The sequence below is a fragment of the Epinephelus fuscoguttatus genome, linkage group LG1 (assembly GCF_011397635.1).
Source record: "Epinephelus fuscoguttatus linkage group LG1, E.fuscoguttatus.final_Chr_v1".
NCBI lineage: Eukaryota > Metazoa > Chordata > Actinopteri > Perciformes > Serranidae > Epinephelus > Epinephelus fuscoguttatus.
The window spans coordinates 22337887-22351346 of NC_064752.1; the positions used below are offsets into that span (position 1 = coordinate 22337887).

The 13460-nt window shown below is 38.7% G+C and overlaps 1 protein-coding gene across 1 annotated transcript; it reads left to right on the plus strand.

The window, feature by feature from the left end:
• The first annotated feature begins 3000 nt into the window (after positions 1–3000).
• Positions 3001–13361, plus strand: LOC125889109 (alpha-1,3-galactosyltransferase 2-like). The gene is made up of 6 exons (XM_049576839.1): positions 3001–3212; positions 6054–6153; positions 6272–6361; positions 6472–6567; positions 10771–10908; positions 11059–13361. The coding sequence occupies exons 2-6, from the start codon at positions 6149–6151 to the stop codon at positions 11741–11743; spliced, it is 1014 nt and encodes a 337-aa protein (XP_049432796.1). The 5' UTR covers positions 3001–3212; positions 6054–6148; the 3' UTR covers positions 11744–13361.
• The last annotated feature ends 99 nt before the right edge of the window (positions 13362–13460 follow it).

The following is a 13460-nucleotide window of genomic DNA, read 5'->3' on the forward strand; positions in this document are numbered from 1 at the left end:
TAGAAGGCATCTGGCAGGACCACGGCAGTGGCACAACCACACACGTCACACTATCCAGGCACCGCTGCAATACGAGTTAACCTGAGAGACAGTGGAGCACAAAGGCTCTGGAGAAGAAGCCGAGTTACTGACATCCAGAATGGCCGAGTTAGCAAGATGTAGTAATAGGACACGAGAGAGAGAGAGAGAGAGAGAGAGAAGGAGAGAAGGAGAGAAGGTGCCCGGTGTATTATAGGGAGGTCCTCCGGCAGACTAGGCCTAAGTCAGCTGAACTAGGTGCTGATACACGGCAAGCCTGAGCCAGCCCTAACTATAAGCTTTAATTGTGCAGCTCTGCTAGACTTTCAAATGTCATTGGACTGAATGGATCAAATTCTGAAAGTGAAACAAGTAATATCGTGGGGGTCGTGATGCTCAGAAATATATATCCACTGATTTACAGGAGTCTCTTTTGCCATAGAATGCTCCAGGGGTGATGTTTTTCTGTAGGCTGACGCAGAAGTTAGCATCACACTGGTTCCCTCGTCAAAACACCTATGGCATTTTTTCAATTGAATTTTGGATTACTGTTGAAGATAAGCTCTGTGGCAAGCAAACAATCTTCACATATGAACACCACTTTCATGATTATTGAAGCCTAAATGCAATCGCCAGAAGCAGAGATAACGTTAGGCTACTAACGAACTACACTATGGTTGCATGACGTAATGTTACCATGGCAACAAGACTGTGAGACCGTGCTCGGCACGATGACATTCTGTAGTCTCATTTAGCCACATATAAGAGTGATAAGACACATAGAAGCTTCCAAGTTCACAAGTGGGGTATTAACTGACGTATTTTATCTCATAGAGCAAAAAGGGAAAGTCTCTTACGCTTGTGTAACGACAAGTCTTGTTTCAGGCATCTAACCAAAAACCCATTGACTTTGAAAGGAGGGAACCATGAGTTGTAAAATGCAAAGTCATTTCCAGGTTTTGGGACTCATTCCTGGGGCACTCTGTGTAAGTCCATGAGAAAAAGTTGTTTCAGGTCACAGAGCCTCACATGACTAATAAACATTGTAAACATTGTAATAAACATTGTTCGGTCATTACGACAATTGGCTTCAAAGCCCAGTGCACTTCCTTGGGGTCTGCGCCTGCAGCTTAATGAATCTGATAGGGTGGACAAGCTGTCAGTCTGGTTGGGTCTGCAGATCCGCCTCTGACCTAAGCTCATTTGTTGTTTGAAATCGTATTTAATAATTTAATTACACTTTTATCTGTTGTTTTTTTGTTAGTTTTCTGTCTTTGTAAAACACTTTGTAACTTGTACTTTCTTTTAAAAGTGCTGTATAAATTATCACTATGATCATTAATGCTACATGTCACTTAACATCTTTAAGCTCATTTCCAACTTGACATCATGGCTAATGATTTTGCAAACTGATCTGTGGTGGGGGGTTTTTTTTTTCCTTAATGGATTATTTCCGTTCAAACAGTCATTTCCATTAGCTGCAGTATGATACAAACGTTGATTAACATACTCTTGAAATTCCAGCTGTATGATCCAGCACAAAGATGTAAATGTTGTGAGGCAATTGTATCAAGGTGGCCACAGCTCCCCCTGGCCCCTCCTTAGGGGTGCCACTGCTCAGGCATTCATCTAACCTAAATAAAACCATATGTAAAGTTTAGAGTGGAGATATACTGCAGGTGAAACTGCAAACAACCCATAAACATCTTTAACATAATGAGACAAATGAGATCGTCTTCTAACTTGAGATGAGAGGTTTTTCCTCAGCATCCAGGTATTTGCAAACATGTTGGAACAGGCGCAGGTAGCCCTTTATCAACATGGTCAGAGCTTTACATCTTGAAAAACACCTGTGAACCCTGCAGCTTTATGCCCTGATGAAGGCCAGTGAGCATGGCCAAAACATGTGATTTTAATGTTCATCATGAACTAGCCATTTAATAAAGGCCTTTTAACTTTTGCACCAGAGAAGAGTTGCCTTGGATTTTGTTTTTTCAAGATGTACTGCACTTCCTGACCAAAGGGCACCTTCCTGGATACCATGATACTGCAACCCACATGAGCGCTTCATCTGCTGTTGTCATCATGGTCAGAGCTTTGTTGACTGTGTTTGACTATCTGTATCTCTCTGGGCTGCATACACATAGTCAAAAGTCAGGCTGACTGTATTCCTGCCTGACTTTTGACTATCTGTATGCAGCCCAGAGAGAAACACCAAGAGAGACCAAGAGTGTGGATTTTGTTTCATACATTAGGGGGAGAAACATATAAAAACTGAGCATTAAACACTTCATTTTCGGCATTCTGGAGAATTTCTATGCAACAATTTGTGTCTCTTGTGCACCAGGTTACGGTTTATAAAGTGTTATCACTTCATCATTTAATCCTATTGGACATTTTTGTGAAGTTTTAGCATAATAAGTGCTAAAAATTCTTATGGTCAAAACCATGTTATGTGAGGTCACATTGACATTGACTTATGACCACCAAAGTCTGATCAGTTTATTAGTTTATTAGTTAACTTTGTGCCAAATTTAAAGAAATTCCCTCGTGGCATTCTTCAGATCTTGTGTTCATGACAATGGGAGGGGTCGATGTACATAAGGACAGACGGACAGACAACCTGAAAACATAATGCCTCAGGCTATGAAAAAAAAAATCACCTTTTCCACTCATGCGTGAAGAGTTTCATGTTTCTGCCTTTGTGAGTTTTGTGCATGTTGCACCTCAGGTCAGGTGTGTTGACACAGACTCACTCTTCAGGTTTGAACTGTGAGATTTGTCATTTTGAACTTTTTGTAAGTGATTGCTTCCTTTTTTTTTTTTTTTCCCTAAAAATTTTACCTTGTCTGCCAAGTGCAATTTGTCACTCGGGAAATCTCGGGGGAAAAAAATCTGTCACTGTTACAGCCTCGTGTGTTGTGTTGTGTTGTGGAGCAGCCAGCCCAACATCTCTGCACAGGTAGACTACAGCAGAAAAACTCACCTGTGCGCGGCCTGGCCCACATGCCTCAGCTGTAAACTGACTCCAGAGGAGACCATTACACTGAGACACGCCCTTCCCACTTATACTGAGGACGCACAGGACTGTACTACAGTGAGCCACAACCTTTAAAATCCCGGTGGCACTATCAGCCTGTGAATCTTTTTTGTTAGCGGAGTTATGGATGTATGTGGGTGACAGCGACTCACAGGTAAGTTGTCAACACCTTTTGTGTCAGATTAATCGTTGTGTGTAGGAACCTGCTCAGCGATCATCAGCTTCTTGGGTTACTTGAAGTCTAACGAGTTCCGTTTAATTTGCATTTGAAAACAAATGATCAGGCTATTTAAATCAGACGACAACCTCCAGCAGTTTCTAATGTTTTTTTTTACCTGCATCTTCCTTATAATGAACTCTTAGTGTGCCAACTAACCTGATTTCTTGAATAACTCCACCAGAGATTCATGATAAAGTTTAAAAAGTATAAAGCATATATACAAGCATATTAAAGGGGAAAAGATGGTTTTATTCTTCACATTTACCAACATTCAAATTAATTATTATATTTTTAATTTCATTTCATTTTATTATTATGTTACATGATCAGCAACTACATAATGCCATTATGCCTCTATGCAAAATACAAACATTAACATCTGAGGAAATGGAGAAGTATTAATGTTGTGTGTAATCAGCCCAAGTGCTGCTGATGAAAACTCACCAATTTGCAAAAATTACACAGATAACATGAATTCTTAAAGGCTGGGCTGCTGCAGACTAAAATGAGTTCACAACATCAGACACTGAAAGCTGTAAAAGCTGCAAACATCTTGTCTGATTCATCATCTGTCATACTTCTTCTTTGACAGAAAGTGTCTGATTCATCATCTGTCATACTTCTTCTTTAACAGAAAGTGTCTGATTTTCAGTATTTCACACCATAATATCAAAACTTCTTTTGAATTCATTGAATCAGTGTAACATGTGCAAATATTTCTGCCTCATGAGTAGCTTTGCTACAGAAACAAGGAACAAGGCTGTAGCCATTTATGTTTTTCTGAATATATTAGGGGGACATTTTGAACATGTGTGAATATTGAAGGGAAGTACAGATTGATGATAATGTTTGGGCCTCAGTAGCATTCAGTACTGTTCAATTAATGTCAGACATCAGTTAATTCAATTTAAGGTCATGCATATACTTCACTACTCAAAAACTAAGTTACATAGAATCTATCCTACAATCTCTCCTTTATGTGATCACTGTAAGTCTGCTAATGGCTCCCTAGCCCATCTTTTCTGGACGTGTCCAAAGTTGCATGATTTCTGGAGTAAAGTGTTCAAATGGTTTTCTGAAATGTATAATTGTGTGTTCAAGCCTGAGCCAGAGGTGGCACTGTTTGGCTATTCTCTGTCTTTACTGACTCAAACCCTCCCTGTCCAGAACACTATTGTATATGGAACAATAATAGCAAAGAGACTGATTTTGATGCACTGGAAGTCAGAAATTGTACCCATTTTCAAGACATGGCTGACAGAACTTACCTCTGCACTGCACATGGAGAAAATTCAATACAGCATGATGAACAATCTTAAGAAGTTCTACCAGACTTGGCAGCCATTTTTTGACCATCTTACCAAGTTTAATGGGGACCCTGATCATTGATACGATCTATAATAGGCCATTCACCTCTTCCTTGAGAATTTGCGTTTGAACTTAGAGTACTAGTGATGCAACAATGTATGTTATTGCTTGAAGTGTACGCCCTGTTCAGTTTTTGCACTTGTTTTACTCACTCTTTTTATTTGCCCCTTTTTTTTTTTACCTTTATCCTTATTTTTCTTGTATGTCTTGCACTACTTTGAAAAAGACCTAATAAAGATATTGTGCAAAAAATATATATATTGAAGGGAAGTGTAAATGGATAATTACTGCCTTGATGGCAACTGAATATGTGTGAAAACAGGAACAAAGAAATGTGGTGTCTCGCCTTTTGATGACTGTCAAATGCTGCCATGCAGTAGTGTCAATTGTCACTTACAGTATTTTACATGTTGTCCTTCATATCAGCTCAGTGTGCTCCAGATAAACTTACAGTAATTAAAGTTTGGTGTCTTGCAAAAAAATTAACTTTGTGCTCCACACAAAACAGAAAAAGTCAACTGATGCAGTCACGATCATAAATTTACCTTGAATATAGGACACAAAGGGAACACAACCTACATTTAAAATTCTTGTATATTATTTTCATGGCTTAGGGAAGGTGAATCAATATTTGTGAACATGAGCTGCTCACTCTCAAAGCCAGAAACCAGCGAAGTGAGTCTCAAAAATGTGATTTCAGCAAGTATAAAGTCTGAAGCTGCTTCACTGACAGTGAATGGGGGACTGATTTATTTTGCAGATCTACATAATGAGTTTTATTCTACTGAGGTGTTCTCAGTTCTGAATCAGAAAAGCTGCAGACTTTATACCCAATGACATCACAAATTTGAGTTTTAGCACTCTAGTTTTTGGATTTGAAAGAGAGTTGTTTATGTTAACTAATATTTTTGTACTGTCATAGACCATATAACATGTATGCATTTTAAAAATGGGCATAGTTTCCTTTTAAAACAGTGCAAAGTCTAAAAATGCAGAATCAATATTTACAGAAAACAGCATATACAATAAATAAAATGTAAGTTCTCAAAGTCTTTTTTAAACTATACTGTTTAAAATACAGATGTCAAATACCGAGTATTAACTTTGCTCGTTGCTGTTTGAATTATCTTGAGTATATGACCACCACATGCTCTTTGATTTTAATGAGAATTAGTTATCATTTGACACCTAGTTTAATATACAACATGACTGGAAGTCAATGGTGGACAAAAAACAATGTTAATAAACTCACTGTGTAATGCATTTACTTTTTTATGTCATTAAATTGAAAAAAAAAACATCTTTAAAGTAATGAAAAATATATTTTTTGGATCACAATTTACTCAGGTATCATCGCTGTAAAAAGGTAAACTGTGTAGCTCCTCCTTCTCTTATCTCTTATCTCAGAGTCACCATTTCCTCCATGAATCTCCAGCTGCCCTCACATTTCTCCTCAACAGAGTTCAGGGTCTGCAGAGCTTGGACACCAGAGTGTTTCAACAATGGGGTATCTAACATCTTTTTATTGCTGAGGCTGTTGGGCCACACAGTTTTGCGTCCTCTGAATTAGGATTCAGCATTTTCTGTTTAATCTGTCTGTCTTTGTGTTTTTTCTCTCCCTGCAGACACATTCAGAGGACGAAGACTCTTCTGAAGTGTCTGCTTGGCATTCCTGTCACAGTCTGTGTTTTATACTTAATATCTCCATCTCTGAGGTGAGTCTGTATTTATATTTAACAAGAAACCACATACTAGATTAATTATTAACAATAATGCAAACATTATATCATTTAGATTTGGTTGTAAATTTTGTTTTTCATATCAGGCTTTTAATAGGCCTCCTGCCAATGGACAAATGCTCTTTGGAAAGTGCAAAGATGTTGAGTCTGGACTGCAGTGTGGACGCTACCCTCGATCTTTGGTAGGACTGTTAAGACCTTAAAGTAGAGCTTCGCCCACAAAATGATCTTTTGTATGTCAGTTAGTAATGCAGTGTTACCTTGAAATGGTGGATAAAACTTGTTTTTTTCTTACCTGCCTCCATGTAAAAGGGTGAACATTTTGATTTATTGAGTGATCGGGGACCACTGTTTAACAACAGCAGTCATCCATTTACAAACTCTCACACAACTCATGCAGTATAATCCAAGTCTCATTTATCCAGTCGTATGATCAGTACTTCACTAACACAGCATTTTCACACAAAATAAAATTGTTTAACACTGAACTAAAAGTAAAACTTATCCATGCTCTCTCCAATACTGTTTTTAAGCAAAAAAACAAAAAAAAAACCACGTTTATTGTTAAAGTTGGTCCCCAATCAATCTGTCAATATATCTGCCCTTTTCTGTTGAGGCATGCAGGCAAGTTTTCTCAGGAATTCAAGGTAACAGGGCACGACAAATTGATTCACAAATCATTTTGTGGGTGAAGTACTCTCTCAAGCTTTGGCTGCACAGTCACGTTGCTGCTGTTTGCAGATTACACTTTTAAGATGTGTCCCGCTTGGAAGGTCAAACCAACATAGCACTGGTTTGACGTATTCAGAAGCCGCAGGTTTCAAATCAGATATTAAAAAAAAAAGAAAGTCTTTGACATTTCCCGTCTATATATTTTTTCTGAGAAGATGTAGGTGTCTGTGGTTACTGGTTGCTGTAGATGCCACAGGTTTCTGTTCCGGGCCTCAATTTTCACACGCACACACTGCTGGGGATCTGCTTTATACTTCATAATAAAGATCAGAAGAAAGAACAGTCATTTTATTTATTTCTTCACAGGGATTCCTTTAGTTTCTTTATAAATGTACCTGTTAGGATGCAGCGCAACTGAGGGAAAATGATGATTCTGACAAATGTATAAAACCTCGATGTGTATATTTCTGCAATATTTAATGTTTTTAAATGTGGATGTTGTCTTGCACATCACGATTAACAGAGTTGATAAATGAAATAGAGCTGAAACAATCAGTCCATTAACTGATTAGTGGATTGACAGAAATGTCATCTGCAACTATTTGGATGATTGATTAATAATTTTTAGGTCATTTATACAGTAAAATGATCAAAACAAAGATCTTTTTCCTTTTTTTGTGCATTATTTTAGCATATTTAGTGTTAGGACATTCTTAAGACTGAATGATTAATAAACTGAACTGAGAAGACAAATTTACAATACAAATTAGTGTAATCATTACAGCATATTAAGAACTATAGAGTGAAATGTACTTGGTCACAGTGATAGTAATCATTTTTATTGTCCGCAAATGTGGCACGTTGTAGAAAAATGTCAATACATACGATAAGTAACACAACATGCACAGTGCGGACAACAATCACAGACCTGGTTCAAGTGCAAATGATTTTTTGTGAGTTTAGCAAAGTTATTGCATTTGGTATGAAAGACTTTTTGTTAATGTTCTTGGTCGCTGCAGCGGCTCTAAAGAGGGGGATGAACAAGAGCAGACACAATATGTTTGGCTATTTGTTTCACCTCCACCTACATATACGTATATTGTATGTACATTCCAGTTGTTTTTGCTCTCATGTTTGTTATTCTGGAGGGTCTATTTTCCGTCTTAGCCCCCAGGTGCCCATACCGTCACGTGCACATATTGAAGTTAAAACACTTTCAAATATACAGAAAAAATTACCTTCTCACTTCACCTACAAATGAATAGCTTTACAATGTTGTGGTCAAACTGGACCCTTTATGTGCGACAGTCATGGGCACATTTTTTGGAATTGACAATGCCTGGTCTTCTAACCAGCTTAGAAATTATGTACTGGAATGTCTCCCAATTTGATCATGTATACCTTTGTTACACATCCCTTTTTCACGATGTAAAATAGTTAAAGAAAATGTTATAGGGTACACACTGTTTAAAAAAGAATAATGAGGAAAGAAGGGTTTAAGTCCTGCTGTTTAAACTGCTGTAAACCCACAATAGTCTTTGTACCTGCAAGTATATACTATATTCTTTTTTTTTTTTTTTTTTTTTTTTTTTTTAGCAATTGGTAATTGGTTGTCTGCTTGCGATAAACCCCTTAATAAAAAGTTTCTAAATATTTAATCTCCTCTCAGTCATCAAAGCAAGTGGAAAATAATGCCAGGCATTGTGATGATGCACAAAAGTGTCCTGTCTACATAAAACCAATTAGCACCATATCTTGTACTCTCAGAAGTAAAGCTGACGGCCAAGAATATTTGTGTTTTACTTCAGCCAAGGAGCAGTGATGATTTCACTCACAAGCCAATTTTAAATGGAGCAGAGGAAAAAGAAGCAACCAATCAGTGACATAGTTTTGTCTCTCAAGAATAACTTTAGTTTAATCAAATAAACCTGCACATGCTGCAGAATTCTTGTGACATTTACTGACTCGTGGCTCAGGAAAAAAAAATACGATGAAATAAAGTACTTAAAGTCCAGAAGTGAAACTTACTGTAATGCTGCTGCTTGTTAATGTTTTTTTAGGTCATTGTGCTCCAGGTGATGTGTCACTTTGCTACAGTTGATTATAGAAAATACTTTTGTGTTTGTTGTGTGTGATGTGTGTGATTTGTGTGCATGTTGGATGTGAGATGCTGAGCTGCATGTTGGTGAAAAAGAGCTGTGAGAAAGTGAGTTAATTGTAGAGAGATGTGTGTAATTCTTTTGGGAGATTTTTTTTTTTAAATCCATGTATTTATTTTCATCATTCTACTGCAAACAAAAAGAAACCTGTGACCTGCTGTATTAACAGATTTTGTGGCATCTAGCAGTGACGACTGCAGACTGCAACCAGCTGAAACTTCACCCATGTGTCAAGTGTGAACTCCAATTTAGGAGTCTTCAGTGTTTATTGTTCAGACGCTTCAACACATTCTCACTCCGACCTCTTCACATATCGACATTTGGTCATGGACTTTCCACGTCCACATACGATGTGAAAGTTAGCCTGGGTGCGTTGGTTGTTGACTTCTGGGACACCGTGTCAAGTTCTGCCCGTTACATGCATTGTTTTTTTTTCAAAATACACTTCCAATTTCACAGGAAATTTAATGTTTACACACAGTCTCTTTCAAAATAAAAGCACTACGTCAGTACAACAATTGATGTTGGGTTTTTTTCAACAACAGACACACATGGTTAGGTTTAGGAAAAAAGAACAGGGTTTGGCTTTAGGTATGCCTCTCGGGTGAAAGTCAGGGTTTGTTGGACCCATCCACCACCACCCCTACCGCCTGCCCCAGTCGCACTTTCACCACCTTCACTTTCGTCCTTGTCCCGCCACGTTTCCCTTTGACACCATTAAACTATAATGGCAACCAGCTGCGTATCATGCTGACAATAAAGCCACCCTTTTTTGTTGGTTTCTGACGGTTGGTTTCGTTGGTTTCGGTTGAGTGCGGGCTCTTGCAGGAGGTTTTTACAGGGAACCAAATTATCCATAGAGGTCTCTTCCTCTCCAAAACAAACAGAACAGGTGATTAAAACCAGTAAAAAACACTGAATCAATCAGTTTCGCAACACGTTATAAATCAGTGGTTCTCCAACACTGTCCGGCACTTGCAGATGGGCTTCTAGCCCAGCACCTGCTAATGTGTGCTCACCCTTTTTTATCTGATAACCTAAGATCCAGACGTTCAGGAGGTTTTTACCGGGAACCAAATTATCCACAGAGGTCTCTTTCTCCTTAAAAACAGTGTGAGTGTTTTAAGCTGATAAAAATACTGAATAAAACTGTTTCATGTTGAGTGTTTTCTCCGACACTGCTCGTTGTGGGGGGCTGCTAACTACGGTGGCTAATGCTAAAACGCAAATGGTCCTGTTTAGAACCAATGATGGTTTGTCCATTTTGGGCTACGTTAGAAACATCGTAGTGCAACATGGCGATCTCCACGGACAAGGACCCGCTCCCGATGTAGATATAAATGGCTCATTCTTATGTAAGGAAAACACAATGAGTCTTATTTTCAGGTGATTAAACACTAAAGAAAACATTATTATATTATATTCCAGTTCTGCCAATATGTATCTCCCTAAATCCTGCACACTGGACCTTTAAAGAAGATTTACAGAGTTCTCAAAATATGAAATTACCTTATTTCTAAAATATTTATAACTTTGAGTTGTCTTGTGTTTCAGGTCCAGACCTGATGTGCAAACTTGTACATCCTGGAATGCTCCCATCATCTGGGAAGGGATGTTTGACTCTGACCTTTACGACCAGGCGCACAAGATGGAAGGATCCTCTGTGGCTCTCACAGTGTTTGCTGTTGGCAGGTTGGTTCCCACATAAACAGTGTCATAACTGTATGGATAAACTGTCGTCACACCTGAATTTCATTTAGTGCCTTTTTGTTTGACTGCGGAAGTCATTAAAATGTAAGGAAATAAAACATGACTTTGTTCTTGTCTTCATTTTCACTAAAGGTACCTGGATGTGTACCTGGCGACCTTCCTGAACTCCGCAGAGCAGCACTTCATGTTGGGTTTGCCCGTGACATATTATGTCTTTACGGATGTGCCAGAGAAGGTGCCGGACATCAAGCTCGCTCCTCAGCGAAGCATAAAGGTTTTCAAAGTGGAGAAGAACTCCAGGTGGCAGGACATCTCTATGATGCGAATGAAGACCATATCAGATGCCATAGAGTCAGACATTCGTCACAACTGCACACACGTCTTCTGCTTTGACGTGGATCAGGTGTTCACAGGGAGATTTGGCTCAGAGGCTCTGGGCGAGTCTGTGGCCCTGCTCCACGCCCATTACTACCACCTCCCAGAGATGCTGTTTACGTACGACCGCAACCCAAAGTCCAAGGCGTTCATGCAGAGTGGGGACTTCTACTACCATGCTGCCGTCTTCGGAGGCTCGTGGAAGAGTGTAAAAGCACTGACTGAGGCCTGCTACCAGAGCATCATGGAGGACAAGCAGATCAATGTGGAGGCTCTGTGGCACGACGAGAGTCACCTCAACAAGTACATGTGGCTTCATAAACCAAGCAGGGTGCTCTCTCCGGAGTACTGCTGGGACACCAGCATCGGCTACAGGAGTGACATACGAGTCAATCGACTACTTTGGGCGCCAAAAAATTACGACACACTTCGCACACCTTAGTGTGTTTAGTATTCAGTGTGTAAAATCCCCTCCTGTGTTTTACAAATGGCATGAAAACTATCTGACAAACACTGCGCCCATGTACAAGACTGTTGCTGCAGCGGCCTGGGTTCGATTCCAGCCAGTGGCCCTTTGCTACATGTCATTCCCTCTCTCGCTCTCTCCCCGCTAAATGCTTAGCTGAGCTAAAGACATTTACATTAGATTACATCACATAATATATATTTATTGTCACTCAGAAATGAGGGTTAAATGAACCAAATAACTCAAAACTACAGTGAAGATAATGGCTTCCTTTTTTTTTTTTTTTTAATGTCGTGCAGGATGCAGACAGTTTCATTTTGTCTTCTGAAGAAGACATTAAAATAGAAACCACACATCTGTCTGTTTATTGAGATATAGGACCTGAAACAAGACAAGCTGTTGCAACTGATTTTCATTCTGAACTCTGTAAAACTTGAGTAGAAGCCAGAAATTTTGAATTGAATTTGAACTGATTGCAGTGACACTGGAGTTTGCTCAATAGTGAATGTTGAAATTTTGTTTACTTGGCATTTCACACTGGGTTTACCAGTTTTGTTCATTCATGTATTTATATATTTGTATAATGTTTATTGTGTTTCACTCAGGACATTTAAAATGAACTGATATGGCTGATGATGACTGACCTTTTATACATTTATACTGTTGGAGTAAGATGCGTGAGTACAAATGCGTTTTGTAGACGTAACCTTGCAAACTATGTGTACAGGCTTTACAGAGCTCGCTGGTAAACAAGTAGTTTTAAGCAGATGTATAGGTGGCATTCTTCCAAACAGGCTGGGTCACATTTAGTGCTGCATGAGCTGCTTTTCTGCAGGGACAATACTTGTATTTGTTTTTTAAGGAATTATTTCAAAGACGTTTTGTAAGACTTTTGTTAAGGAGAAATATAATATCCCAAAGCACCCTGTCCCAGACATGTCTCTGTCTTTCTTTTAGAGAAACAAAAAATGCATTTAATAGTTACTTAATTTATATAATGGTAAATGCTGTATGTAACTCTGGAGAACGTCGTCAAATATCAATGTTTTGGTTGGTTCGATTACCCAATCCAAAGCGTTGGTATTTGAGGACCTGAAAGTGAGACTTGACAATAAACTATCTTTCTCCAGAGGTACAAACAGCACCTTTGAGAGTACAGTGAGTTCTTAACATTTACATCAAGGTCTCATATAACTGTTCTACATCTTTGCAGCCTGTTGCAGATGGTCTGACTTCATCAAAAGGTATTGCTGAAAGCTCCTTTTGCGTTGTGCAACAAGTTGCCCTGGCTGCACTCTAGAGGCACTGGTGAAACAACAATAATGAAGATGATTTAGTTTGGTCAGTATTTCTGGTGCTGTTTATTTGAATAGTTTGTAATTTAGCCACTTCAGTAGCAGTGTAGCAGTGTTGGCTATATGTTTGAGTACTTAAAGGACCCAAATCTGGCTCTGTTCTTACACATTACACTAAATGTTTTAATATTGTGTATGCATGATAGTTTGAAATGGGGGTAAAATTTGAGATGTAGCAACTGTCTATTCAGATGTCTCAGTGTGTTAAACAGATCTTTGAAAATCAAAAGAAAATTATATGCAACTGCTTTGATAAACAATTAATTGTCTCTGTCATTTTTCAAGCAAAAGTGTCAAACATTTGCAGGTTCCAGCTTTTTAAATGTGAGAATTTGCTT